This window comes from Ctenopharyngodon idella, chromosome 17 (assembly GCF_019924925.1).
Source record: "Ctenopharyngodon idella isolate HZGC_01 chromosome 17, HZGC01, whole genome shotgun sequence".
In the NCBI taxonomy this organism is placed as follows: domain Eukaryota; kingdom Metazoa; phylum Chordata; class Actinopteri; order Cypriniformes; family Xenocyprididae; genus Ctenopharyngodon; species Ctenopharyngodon idella.
In genome coordinates this window covers 35556318-35570432 of record NC_067236.1, presented here as the reverse complement: position 1 = coordinate 35570432, position 14115 = coordinate 35556318, and the positions used below count along the sequence as shown (strand labels likewise).

The following is a 14115-nucleotide window of genomic DNA, read 5'->3' as shown; positions in this document are numbered from 1 at the left end:
CCCTCTGAGCGTCCCTTACGCTCGCACACTTATTTTGTAATGTGTATGCTTACTATTGAGGGCTGCTCATTCAAGTTTAGATGAGGTAGATATGTTCTTACAACCATTTACAATATTTTACAATACCATAAAGTAAACTTTTGTCAATAATGTACAACATTAGTCATATCAGCATAAGCAATCGATTAGCATAAACGTGCACTATAGTATGCATTTAGTACATTGATTGTGAACCACTAGAATAAGCGCTGCGTGAGCAGGTAGAACACGCAACAGCGCCACATTTGACTCTGAAACATGCGGAGCATACGTGAAATTATAGCCTTTTGAAATTGAATCACATCAGGTATCGCGATCTATGTTTTCCCATCCACAAAATGTGGGAAGCACTGAAAGAGCTTAAAAAGGAAACTTAGCTTTGCTTTGTGAAGACGTTGAGATTTATGGAGGGTAAAATACTATGGAATCCCAAGTCTGCCAAAATTAAAAATAAATGAATAAATATACAAAGAAATGTAAAAAAAAAAAAATAATAATAATAATTATTTATACATTTATTTCCTTATGTATATATTTTTTTTCCCACATTTTTTTCTTTTATTTATACATTTATTCATTTTGATTTTTATTTATATCCACATTTATTTATTTATGTATTTATTTCCATATTTGTTCATTTCCACATTTATTCATTTCTACATTTCTTTATTTTTACATTTATATATTTTTACATTTCTTTGTCCGTAGGGTAATGAGGAGGGCGTGGTTTACCTCAGACATAGCAATCGAGCTCAGAGTAGGCGAGAGCGAAGCGTTGAGGCCACAGTGACACCTTGTGGTGTGCCCGAAATACAAGAACTAGCCTATTGACGTTGATACTGGGATGATTTGGATATGGCCAAAATCTTATATCACGGGTTAAGTAATATCACCCTAACTGTAGGCTACTGTGTGACATGGATAGGCTACTCTTTATTCTGGACATGGCCGTAGAACATCGTCTGGTCTGGATTTGTAAAATGTCCTGCGCTGGCAAACATGAACAGCAACATCTTCAGCAGATCTGATAACTCTGAAATGGAAGCGCTTGTTATTTCCCATTATTAATCATTTGAATGAATGGGTTTGTGTTTGATTGAGACTCGGACACCGGTCAGAACACGGAAAGGAACCAGCACACATAGGCTACAGTGAAGTCGACGCAAGCATATTGATCAGTGCATTTGAAACGAGACCACATTCACTTCACATTCATATTTCCTACTTTTACATGCACGACATGTGACAAACGCTTAAAATACTACGCATATTTCAAAGATCCAAAATAAAACGAGGCGTCGGTTACAGTAGAACATTTTGTCCCGTCATGGGGACATATTGCGCATTGCACTTTCTCCCATTCAAAACAATACGAGTGACGCGTCTTGTGTTATTCTGTCTGCTTGTTAAGTTGTGAAATTATGCCAAAGTATTTTACTTTGAATTTCTTATAAATAAAACAACATTTTATAAATAAAACACCCCAATCCCCCCCATAGATAGATAGATAGTTCGTTAGTTAGTCAGACAGTTAGTTAATGAGTTTGAATCAGTTTGAATGGCTTATAAATAGTACACAGAATGGCAGCTTCATTGAGTCTAATGGGCTTCAGAGTGTTTAGATTTGAATTTGACAGTCGGAGGTTGATGGAATATTCAGATTTTCAATGTAAGTCTATGGGAGTTTTTTCAAGTTTTGATCAGCATTTTTAGGTAAACCGTAAGTCGGATCAGTCTGAAAAGATATAGCACACTAAGTCAGAACAATCTGAAGGTCTGAGCCGAGTTTGGTGGTTGTAGCTTTAAAGCTCTAGGAGGAGATGCAGTCTAAAATGTGGCTCAGAAGAAGAAGTTTATATAGATCAGTAAAAGGCTTTTTCAAGCCAACTTAATAAAACACCCCAATCCCCCCATACCCTGCTCTCTCCACTACACCAATGCCCTCCACCCATCTCTTCTCCTCTCCTCCTTTCTTCATCCTCCTCTCTCCTCATATGATCTCCCTCTATCTGTTCCACTCTTCCTTCTCATTACACCCCTTCCTCTACCCACAGCACCACCTTTACACTTTCACCTCTTTATTTTCCCCTTCTCTTGCTTATTCTTATTCTTTTCTTGCTCTATGTAAACTTTCCCTTTCATACTTTCCCTGTCACATTATGCAATAGTGATAAATGTGTAAACAGACAGAAAAACTGAATCTCCTGTGTTGTGTGTATTATTAACCAAACAGTTATCATTTTGGGGCCAATTGAAAACATATCAAGTGCATTTGATAATATGACACATTCAAGAGTTTTGTTTATTGTGTTTGGACAGATGGTACATAAATGTTTGTGAACTGTGTAAAGCCAATAAAAAAGCTGTGATCGTGTTTTGAGAAAATTATTCGCATGATTTGCAATTTATGTGAAATGAATGAAAACGTAAAATCTGTTTTGGACAATTACAAAGTGCTCAGATCACTGTGTTAACTGATTTGAGAACAGTGATCCGAGTTTGGAGAAATGTGAAACACAGCAACACCTACATCACACAGTTCGCTAAATAGTTCATTTTCTGCCCAAAACCATATTTTGTTAAATAAATACAAACTCTACATTTCAAAACACTAAAAACCTTTTTCTACACACACTAACTCTATCAAAACACAGCAAACCTGATTCAAAAGAGTCGTTCTGTCAAACACCAGCACTAGTTTTCTATCCAACATGAACATATAGTCAATCAAAGCACAATGACTGTCAAAATACTAACAGCTGATGGCATTATGAAAACTGCATTACTTGTCATGTTTCAGTTCTACCTGCAGAAAATATGAAATCCATTGTTTTTATAATTCAGTTTCCTTTTACTGCAGTAACAGTAGAGCTCTTACATGTAAATTCTACATTTTTGGTTGAGTGTTGAATGTGTGCATTCTTGGAAACATCCCAACAGACTATCTAAAAGTGAACGAGTCTTTACTTTATAGAATGTACAGTAGAAATAAAGAAGAAGAAAGTAACAGAATTGCTCAGGGCAGCCACTGGTCAAATGAGTCCCCTATGCTGAACTTCAGTTGCCCTCTTGGTTGAAATCTCTTTCTGGGGGTGGGTGGGGTGTTGATGGTGCCCATAGAGGGTGGGATGGTGTCCCCTTAGTTAGTGCCCTACACAGACCACATATTCAGCGTATATGAAACAGTGGTAGAGGAATCGGTGTAGTAAAAGCTTTACATGAATTTAAATGAAATTGCTGCCATTGATCAACAACAAATCCAACATACATGATATTTCGTTACTGTGGAAGTTTTTTTCCCCGCCACAGAATAAATAAGTATAAAAAGTAATTGTGACACAATTTAAAAAAAAATTCTAGGAATTGTGATATAAAAACTATATGAATTGAGAGAAAAAAAGTAAGAATTGTGAGATAAAAAGTCACAATTGCCTTTTTATTTTCTATTCATGGCAGAAATAAGCTTTCATAGGTTCATCATGTGTAAAAGAGGAAAACTATAGAGATGCACAATCCAGCACACAATCTTACTCCTCTCCCCTAACTCTTCTTCTCCCTTGTCCTGATCCAACTCTTCTCCTCCTTCATCTATTCCTCTCCCTCACCCAGACATTTTTTCTCTCTCTGCTCCTCTGTGTTGTTCTTCATCCACACTGAACAATGAGTCTGTGTCTATTTTACTGTATGTCCATGTAATGAAAGAGCTTCAACATCTGACTATTCCTCCAACTGAGATTAGAATCTGCTATTTCTCAATATCTGCTAATTATAAATGCTTATCAATTGTTTCAGTATATGTTTTCTAGATTTTTTCAATACTTTTGAGCTGCTGTTGGTACAGAAGTAGGTTTTATACTATATTTAAAGATTGTAACATTGGGTCTTCATTTCTGACATGCTGTGTTTAAGCATTTGTAAATAAGATCAGAATGAAATTTAAGCCTTTTAGAAACGTGTTAATTGACGGCATTTTGTGTGAAAACGACATGAATTATGGTAAGGTCACAACAGACGGATGTTGTGCTAATTGTGTTTAGAGTTTTGAAAATGTGATACAGATTGGAGAAAAGTGTGTTAGAAATTGAAAAAAAAAACATGAATAGAAGAACATGAAGAACATGAATTCATCCTTAATGACCATCACATCCATCTTTTTTCTGTGATCATCTTTCCATATATTTAATGTGATAATTTGTTAACATAATTTCTTATATTCAGTTTTTATATTAGCTTTCCCTCTCACTCAAACACACACACACACACACACACACACACACACACACACACACACACACACACACACACACAAACGTAGTAAAACTCATATCAAACATGGGGATTTGTGCTTTTGTTTTGGTTTCTTTTTAATAATGAAGTCTCTGTTGATCTGATCTGAGAGAGTGAAGAGTGTGTCATTGTTCTCTACAGGTTGGGGTATTGTGGTGTCACAGATGAAGGTTGTGCTGCTCTGGCTTCAGCTCTGAGATCAAACCCCTCACACCTGAGAAAACTGTATCTGTCTGGGAATAAACTAGGAGACTCGGGAGTGAAGATGATTTCTGCTGTACTGGAGAATCCTCACTGTAAACTGGAGGAACTGTGGTAAGATCATCTCTATCATAAAGACTGGAAGTGAATAAGGATTAATATGTAGATAGTGCATACAAAATATCCTTTGGCGTAAACCCCATCCGGCGGTTCAGTGACAGATTCCTGCTTGAACCGTCAGATCCTGCCGGCAGTAGAAGGAAGGGGTGAGGAGTCTACCTGAAAAAAAGACAATTTAGATCTAAATATATTATTATCCTGCAAAAGAAAGTAAAACTAACAGTTTGTAGGGGAATTTTACAGTTAAAGACCCAAAAGACCAGATATGATGAATAAAGACCCGGAGTCAGAGTTAAAAAAATAATAAATTGAAGATAATTTTATTATCTTCAATTTTATCACTCACACGAATATGAACCGCTCATTGTCAAGGTTTGCTTTTTGTTTTAATTCTAAAAACATATTTAAACTTTTCCTGTAGGTTTTACTCTTATTCAGTCTCAAAGCATGTCTCTTCACTATAATTTGTTTTTAGAAACGTCAGCTGGGTTGTTTTCGTTCTAATCTCATTGCTTTGTTTAAGCTTTAGCAGGCTGATAACAGACAGACAGAGTACCATCCTTGCCTCCACCCCAGCAGTCTCTCTCTCTTACTGCACAAATAATCTTTTCAACAGAATCACAAGACTAATTTAGAAAGAATGTAATGTTAAATTCATTACTATGTACAGAATAATCATTAACCAGTTTTAAAAGGAAAATGTATATTGTTCAAATAAAAATCATTACCACAATCTAAAATATTTTATTCTAGGAGGTTATCTTGTTTAAATGTTGAATTCACTTAACTTTCTCTTGAATCTGCAAAAGCAGTCTTCATCTTTAACCACCACCATGTCTATGAATTATCCTATGCCATGTCTAATGACCTGCAGGAGTAAAAACTATAATATAGACACAGTTCAAAATAAACACAGCCTCACAAATTCAGGGATTCATAGTACTGCTGAATCTGAAACTTCTATACAGTTCTTGCCAATAGGGCAACCAACATCTCCCCAGAAATTACGGACAATCACCTCATGGTCTCAGTCGGCTCTTGAAAGCTCATTCCCATCAGCTCTTTATCAATAATCTTCTTTTCCTCAGGGTCTTGTCCCCTGACATAGTTGCTTGTCACAATGAAAAACAAGCCATCCTAGGAATGCGGTTTCTGGTGAGTGGTACAGAGGAACATTAATGAGAGGAACATCCCCCCTTAATGATGCTGCTGGCCTCACAGACATCCGCTCCACTCTCATACCCATCTCACATTAAACACCTCCCTTCAGGGTAGATGCCCAGTGGCGGCGGTGACCCCCTGCCTTAGGTTGTCCCCTGTCTGGCCAAAGAGGATCTTAACGGTCATTGAGAAATCACCTCGTGCACACTGGTAACCGCTCTTTCCCATCATGAAATCTTTGACAGTTTTCTTCAACAGAATCAGGTGTTTTCTGGAGCTTAGGGAAGTTGCATTCAAGAGCCACCAGAGCCATTGGACTGCCTAATAGTCTTAAAACATGGAGACAGGTTAATGACAGCAGTATTTAATCACTAAAATCCATGAGACATCTTTGTAGCAGCAACATAAAAATGCTGAGATTATACTCAGTGAATTTAGTTTTCACAATTGTCCATTCAGTGTAGTGTTCTGCTACATCTGTAACTCGAGCCATCGGCCCTGCACATGGTGGTGACTAGGATGAGACAAAAAAGTTACTGGTCATAGAATAAATTCGTCAAAATAGTCACTTCTATCATTCAAGGTCTGTATGACCATTTTAAAGACCTCTTTATACTCATTGAGTTTTCCTTTGACAAATTTAACAACTAATTGCCCTCTTTATGGCAATCATTTCTTTTAACATCTCTGTGTCCATGATTTTCAACTGAGACACTGAGCTTCACTATAAATAGCTTGTTATCACTTATGACACAAGCTCAGATAGCAGCTTTTAGCTGACTTTGAATGAGAGAAAGGGAGACTCTTGAGGCATTCAGGACTGGTACACTGCATTTTCATAAACTTGTAACATTAAACTTTACCTATATCTTGTAACTCTGGCCCAGCTTAAGACTTTGCCAGATTTGACATGCTTTATATTTGTCATTTACCCACATATCAGGGAATTTAGAAATTACAATCAGGTCGAGTCTCTGTGAAACTGGCAATCCCATTTTTGCCATTTAAACCCTTTATGTCACTTTGACCATCAAAAACTAAATATTTAGAACTTGGAGGTCCTACATCATTTTAGTTATTTACACTACAAAACATACTTGAGACGGTTCAAATATTTTTCCATAAAGTGAAACTTTCAGAACATCCAATCGTCCCTTTATATATTTTTGTAACTCACGTTTTAGATTTATTGTCTGTAATTTTACATTAACCTGTATTTGTCCATTCAATATAAAACTTATTATTATAGATATTTCCTTCAAAAGGAATTCCTTAAGACTACAATCTTATGACCTTATTGTTATCTCATGTTCTTTCTCAGTTTCACAAGCCCATTCTCAGACAGAGTGGAAGTCTTTTTTTTTGTTCCTTTCTTTTCTTTCTTTTGTTTACAATATTTGCGAATATGGCCAAGTTTCCCACACTGTCTACACCTTTTAGGTGGTCATTTACAATTAAAGGCGAGATGGCCCTGCTGACCACAATTAAAACACTCCATGTCATCTTTATCACATTGGGTAATCAGATTGAACCATCCCTCAGTTACTTCTGGGATTTTTCCATCAGGGGTTAATGGTACCCCGCCCATTTTACAAATCCATGAATAAGCACAAACAGCTAAAAATGTGAATTTTTCTGGTTCTTTCTTTGTTTGTAGCCAGTCAAGTTGTTGTTTAACTTTCCAATCAGAATCAAAACCCTGACTAACCATTTTCTTAATTAGTTCAACAAATTTCTTTTAAGTGAGAGCTTCAGAGCAGATCTGCTTACAGCGTTTGCTCTCTTCTGTCTCATTATCTGTATCTGGACTGATCAAGTTTCAAAATTTGTCAGCCATATCTTAGTCAAAGTTAATACTCACCTGAAAGAGATGGCGGCGGCGATCTTTGAACAACACAGCTTTGGCTTCTGCGTGATGAAACTGCAAAGTATACTCCAAAATCACAGTTACATATACTGGTCCAATCCAATTAGGGTCACAATCTTTATTTTCGTCAGGATCGTTCCTGATGCATCCTTGACCAAACAACCCCATCCCTATCTGTATTTTGTCATATTTAACTAAAAGCTTAATCTCTAACTTCCTGAATCACTAAATTCGGGGCGCCCCTGTCTGAATGGAAGAGTCAGAGAACTTTGGTTCATGAGACACTAGTAGCAAACCGGCTTACTAGTGACCTCCTACCCTTCAATAGGAAGGAGTTATTTCAACACCTTCTGCCTCTGGCTTCCAGTGTTCCTCCAACACCTTAATGGAGTGGAGTTATCACCCACCATCTCTCTCTGATGGCGTGACACCAGCCTGTATCCAATGATCTGGTGTACCACACTCACGTCTGAGTGTGTACGTAAACTCACCGTCTCACTTCCCAGTTCTCTCAACCCTTTCAACCAGACAGCCCTAACAAAATAATAAAACGGCTTCCTACCTTGTTTGTTGGTTAGTCGAGGATGTCACCGAAGAATGATTGCTCGCATTCACTCCACCATTAACTGTAGGGGAATTTTATAGTTAAAGACCCAAAAGACCAGATATGATGAATAAACACCCGGAGTCAGAGTTAAAAAATAATAAATTGAAGATAATTTTACTGAAGAATAGTTTGCAGTTTCATCAGCAGAAGCCAGCTTCAAGTCTCACAAGGAGTTTGTAGGCCGCTCTGCGTACATTCACATTTCCACAACAATTATACTCTAACAGAGTCAACTAACTACGTCATTACTTCAGGTTGAATGATTCTGATTGGCTAAGAAAAATCTTCCACACATGGACAGATAGTCAGAAGCATATCTCCATTCATCACGATGCTGACGAGGGGACCCTGGATTTAGGCACTGGATGTCCTTTTGGGGTCATGACATGGTGTCTGCTGGTCTCAAGAAGAGTGCCAGTTGTCCACCAGTACAAAGGACCTGCACAGAACACTTAGCGCACATACACAGATACACATGATTCACAGCTTCTTCAAGGTTGAAGTTGATCTGAGCTCTGCTCTGAGCAGGAAACTTTCCCAAAACATACTGATAACATGTTCTTTTCTCTCAGTGAGAGGTACAGACAATATTCAAAATTATTTTCTAGTGTTTGAAAAGGAAAAGAAATGCTTTAACATACGTTGAAGAAGTCATTCAAATAATTTAACAGAAAGATAAAAGTTGGTTAATAACTTAAAAGATATATATTAAAGCGGCAGTGGATTCCAGAATCCACCCCTTCAAGTTAAATAAACCGAACAAACTACAAACCAGACAACAGACACAGGTGACAGTGAAGAGGGTTTAAAAAAACAAACAAACAAAAAAACACAAATATTTTGATGTAATTCAACTGATCTTGTAATGCTTGTTCAAACAGAGCACCCTTACAGAAGCGTGAGCATTGCCTCAAACTGTGTATCTGCAGCTGAAAAGAGGGAAGTGGAGTGTGGTTCACCTGAATCATTTTTACATGATTATCATGACCAAAATAAATCACGATAACAAAATATTTCGATATCTATAGAAATCTTGAAAAAAAAAAAAATAATAATAATGCTATCAGTCAAATTGATCTTTATTTTATTTATTTATTCATTTATTGAAGAATCACACCATCGCATACAAAAGGAACAATTACACTTAATGGCGACCAGTTTGAAATAACTTCCTTCTGTCAGTACTGAAAATCTGTACTTAAATACAAGTACTGTTACATTGCTGAATACTCAATTACGAGTAAAATTACTGGTGTCAAAAAGTACTGAAGTAAAAGTACAAAGTACTCTTCTCAAAAACTACTCAGAGTACTAGTTACTGGTTACTTTTTAGCTGGTGATATTTAATGAATTACTGTACCAATATATATTCAATCAAATCATAGATCTATGTAGAAAATAGCAAAGTTTTACCTTATTGACAAAGTACATGAATTAGTGGTCACGATACTGGAGTTTCTAACTTCAATACGATACCTTGAAAAATATCAATATTCAGTATCATTTTCAATACCATGGGGAAAACCGCAACATACTGTATACTGCCATATAGATATTTTAATATCTCAATTTTTGTCCATCCATTTTGTCAAGGCCATCATTATTTTCAAGCTTCAAAAAGCACAAGACTCGTTGTAACAGTAATCCATTTGAATGGAGCGGTTTAATTCAAGTCTTCTGAAGAGACACGTCCACTTTATATGATGAACAGATTTGAATTTAGGCTTTTGTTTACGTATTTAAACGTTGATTAATTACCATTACAATAATCTCACTTAAACATTTGTTCACTCTGTGTATTTGTCTTCACAATAGAGTAACTTTGTTGCAATAGCTTACATGCAGCACAAGGAAGATTGATTTCAAACTGACTTTCAAACTGAATTGAATTTACAAAAAAGACAAGTAAACATTAAATAAAAACAAATGAAACAAATTACCTTAATTCAGTTGAGGAATTCGAAATGCCAACACTGATTTTTTCATATACAGTGTGTCTTAAGAGCCATATAATATGTTTATTTGAATAAATCAAACATCAGAGGGGTTTGACCTGTAATGTCTGTACAATGTAGTGATGCAGTTACACAGACTAGGTTATTTATATGTGCAAATCATACAAATGCCTCATTCTGAAACATTTCTAACATTGTAAAGAAATTAAAGAGCCACCTTTGATATTTCAAAAGAGTTTCTGGTGCATTTCACTTACAGCCAATAAGATTTCCTGTATCATTTTTATCGGTCAGGCGTGGAGGTCTATTCTGATTGGTTGATAACTTTTGACAATGTTTAATTCAGGAGCAAAGAGAATTAAAGGGATAGTTCACCCCAAAATGAAAATCCGCTGTTGATCTACTCACCCTCAGACCATCAGAGATGAAAAATGTTGAAGGTGAATTCACAAGTGTGATGCATTAATTATATAGGTTTATTAGTAAATGTCATTATGTTTAACTTTGCTTATATATATTTTATGGAATGTCACCTACAGGGAAGTGACAGAAATTAACTTTACTTTAAGAGCCAATATTTGACCTCTTAAATTGATTTTCAGGGATATTTTCTAACCATTTTCTAACCAAAAGGGAATTTTTTACACTGCAGTTACAACAGCATTAAAAATGTTGAGATAATTTTTTTTTAATATAGAATTTTGAATATAGAAAAAAAAATGAGATGGGGAAAAATTAATTACGCTTTTAATTATGAAATTAAAACAGCCAGTAGGTGGCAGTAAATCACTGTCTTAATGAATGAGTCATAGAAGCATTCATTCAACTGATTCATTCAAAACGGCCGATTCATTCTGGAACGAAGCAAGTGACTGAATCACTGAATCACTGAACCGATTTGTTCAAAACTCCGGATTCATTCAGTAAGGAAACACCACTGTGTGTTGGTGCAGCAGAGACACATGCCTCTTTTGCTGTGGCTTGTGTGAGATATTGTCGTTGGGAGAAAAAGAGCAAAAACAGAGAATATTGACAATATTATGTCTAAAATGTCACTATAATATTAACTTTTAGTTCACTGAACTATTGTATAAAATTAATATCACATTAGCAGCCGTGCTAATATTCTGGAAATATTGCTTAAATATCATATAGTAAATATAAAAAGCTCATACTAGGGCCATTTTGCACCATATCTTGAATTTTGGCTGCATTTTATTAATTCTGGTGTCATTTCTAATAATGTCTGATCCTGCTTTAGAAAGAGCGAAATATTTGGCATTAAAGCACAATGATTTACAATAAAACGTGCCAAATGTCAGCGAATTTACATTACGTTAATTATAAAACATGCCATCATTAATTATCATTTTAATCTATTGACAACCTTAAGCTACAATTGAAAAATAAATTGTATAAAGCCATGCTGTTTTGACCATTTTTTTCTCTCTAGATTTAGTCAAATTAACTAACGAACAGGTTCGCTTACATGGCTTTCCTTTTTGAAGTTGGAGGTTGTGATGGTCGTGTCCGATCGATATCCCTTAACAGTTTTTATGCTGCAAATCTCCTTTTATAAATATTGTCCATTTCGAAGTGTTTATATTCAACAGAAACAATGTTGGGAGATTTTCTTCTTCCCTCTGTATTTAGCGCACTCACCGCACTGTATGTTTTTTCTGTGCTTTTGCAGCGTCACGTGATTGAGCAAACTCTGACCTCGCTGGTTCTGTAGCTTATTTTGTTCATCAACTGATGTTGTGATGAGGTCACACTTTACTTTAGGATCCAATTCCTACTGCTTATTAATAGTTAGTAAGGTATTGGATATGTTAAGATATTAAGATTAAGCGGTCATAGTGTTTGAACTATACCATGGACTTTGGGGGAAGCCCCAAAGTATTCGTGTATTCGTGCGCTTGCGCGTGCCTCAAAAGAGGGCTTACAATGAGTTACAAAAATACATAACAGCTTTATGCAAGCACTATATAGGATAAATCACTATACAGGATTTAGCCTATTATACATTATCGACACGAATTGATAGGTGAAACAACAAACAGCCACCCACAAATAGTCTATAAACAAAGCATCAGGCTGTCTTTGAGTTCACAAGAACAACGGTTAAAGTTACTCGTCAGGCTACAGAAGAATACCAGAATTCCTCTGTTAAATTAGGTCTAATACATCGAGTCACGCAGAGCTATAACAACCCAAACACATAATTGCGAATAACATGCCTTACCTTAACACAGGCCTGGGATCAGCTTCCTTTGCTGTTCGAGTTAACATGTACTAAACATGAGTGGATTTTGCACCGCAGCGCCCCCACACCTTGATGCTCATGACAAGAATAGCATGTATATGTTTATTGAAATGATATTTTTGCAATTTTACACATAATAATCCACGATGATCACATTACACAAAACTGAAATTGCACGTCAAAATAACACGTCAATATTTTTTGAGATCCCCCAAAACTTCACAAATCATGTTTTTAGGGGAGCCCATGTCTTATTAAGGGGAGCCGAGCTCCCCCTAGCTCCCCCGTAGTTCGCACCCAGAATAAAGCATTAATATGTGCTTTATAAGTACTAATAAACATCCAATATCCTAGTAATATGCATTCTAATTAGCAACTTTAATAGTGAGAATTGGACCCTAAACTAAAGTGTTCGCTGTGATGACTTTGATAAAAATCATTTTAATTATTTAAGTTGTTATAAAGTCATTCTCGAGTCAGACAGTTCAAGTCAAGTCTCGAGTCATTGGATCTCAAGTCAAAGTCAATCATTTTCTTCATTTAGTCAAGCAAGTGTAAAGTCCTTAAAGCAGGGGTCTCAAACTCAAATTGGCTGGGGGCCGTTGCTGTGATTGACACCTCATAGGAGGGCCATTTTAACATTCAAGCACAAGAAAGTACAACATTTCTGAAAATTTACTTTCCTTTGCATTATTTCTCATTTACTTCAAATTTCATTACTAAAATATTTTTGCCATACTTAAAGAAATGTAAACAGCAGTGTCTCTATCATTTTTATATACAGTATTAGTTTTTAACAGTTAGTGCAAATATTTTCCCTTACTTTATTTTAGCTTAAATAACATCAAAATCTTGCACTGAACAACACTGTACTGAACAAATGCAATCCCTGAATACATTTGTACACTATTTTATTTCTTGTCAGACACCTGCAGCGCTTCTGCTCACACAGCTGAGCCACATTTGCCCAAGATGCCGTTTGAGCATCGGTAATATTTATTGGTAGCATCGGACGCGTTTCGGTGGTTCAAATCGATGCTCGCGACTTGCGCGAGTGCTTTTACTATAATTTGAGCAAGCGCGCTCATAATAGAAGCGACGTGGTCGCGACGCGCATGCGGTGCGGCGCGCTCGTTTTTCCAGGCGCGCCTATGCCGCGGCGAGATGAAAACATCTTTCAGAATGCCACAAGTGCACCGCAGGTCATGTGACAAGAACCAACCGATGAGCTTCGGCCTTTCCGTAACAACACCGAAAGCTCAGCCGAACAGCTGATCATAGCTGTACAGGGCGGGTTTTTATTTCTCATCTCCATAAATATATCTAGTAGTAGAGCTAATGCAAGGACTAGAAATCATTTTTTTCTTTTGCTGAAACTTCCTCGTCATCGTGGACAAAGAGTATAGAACCCAAGAGGTGACACTTTGATATTTTTTGGGTAACAGCCACTAGATGGCGCTCCGGTAGCGCGGCCACCATTATGGGCTGAAAATACTAACTGGACCATAGAATCCTTCACATCTTACTCACCCAAAATCGGCGAATGAGAAGCGCAATAGAACAGTTTTTTAAATTAAGTCACCAGTAAACTGTATGGCTCCTACTGTCACGA

The 14115-nt window shown here is 36.6% G+C and overlaps 1 protein-coding gene across 7 annotated transcripts in view; it reads left to right on the top strand.

Annotated features, from left to right (window-relative positions):
- Window positions 1-14115, top strand: part of LOC127499176 (protein NLRC5-like) — a 784214-nt gene that overhangs the window by 14947 nt on the left and 755152 nt on the right. The window contains exon 8 of one of the 7 annotated variants that reach the window (XM_051869360.1): window positions 4468-4641. The exons of the other annotated variants lie outside the window; for them this stretch is intronic. Within the exon in view, the coding sequence (XP_051725320.1) occupies window positions 4468-4641 (174 nt within the window). The remainder of the gene's footprint in view (window positions 1-4467; window positions 4642-14115) is intronic. 7 annotated transcript variants of the gene reach the window in all.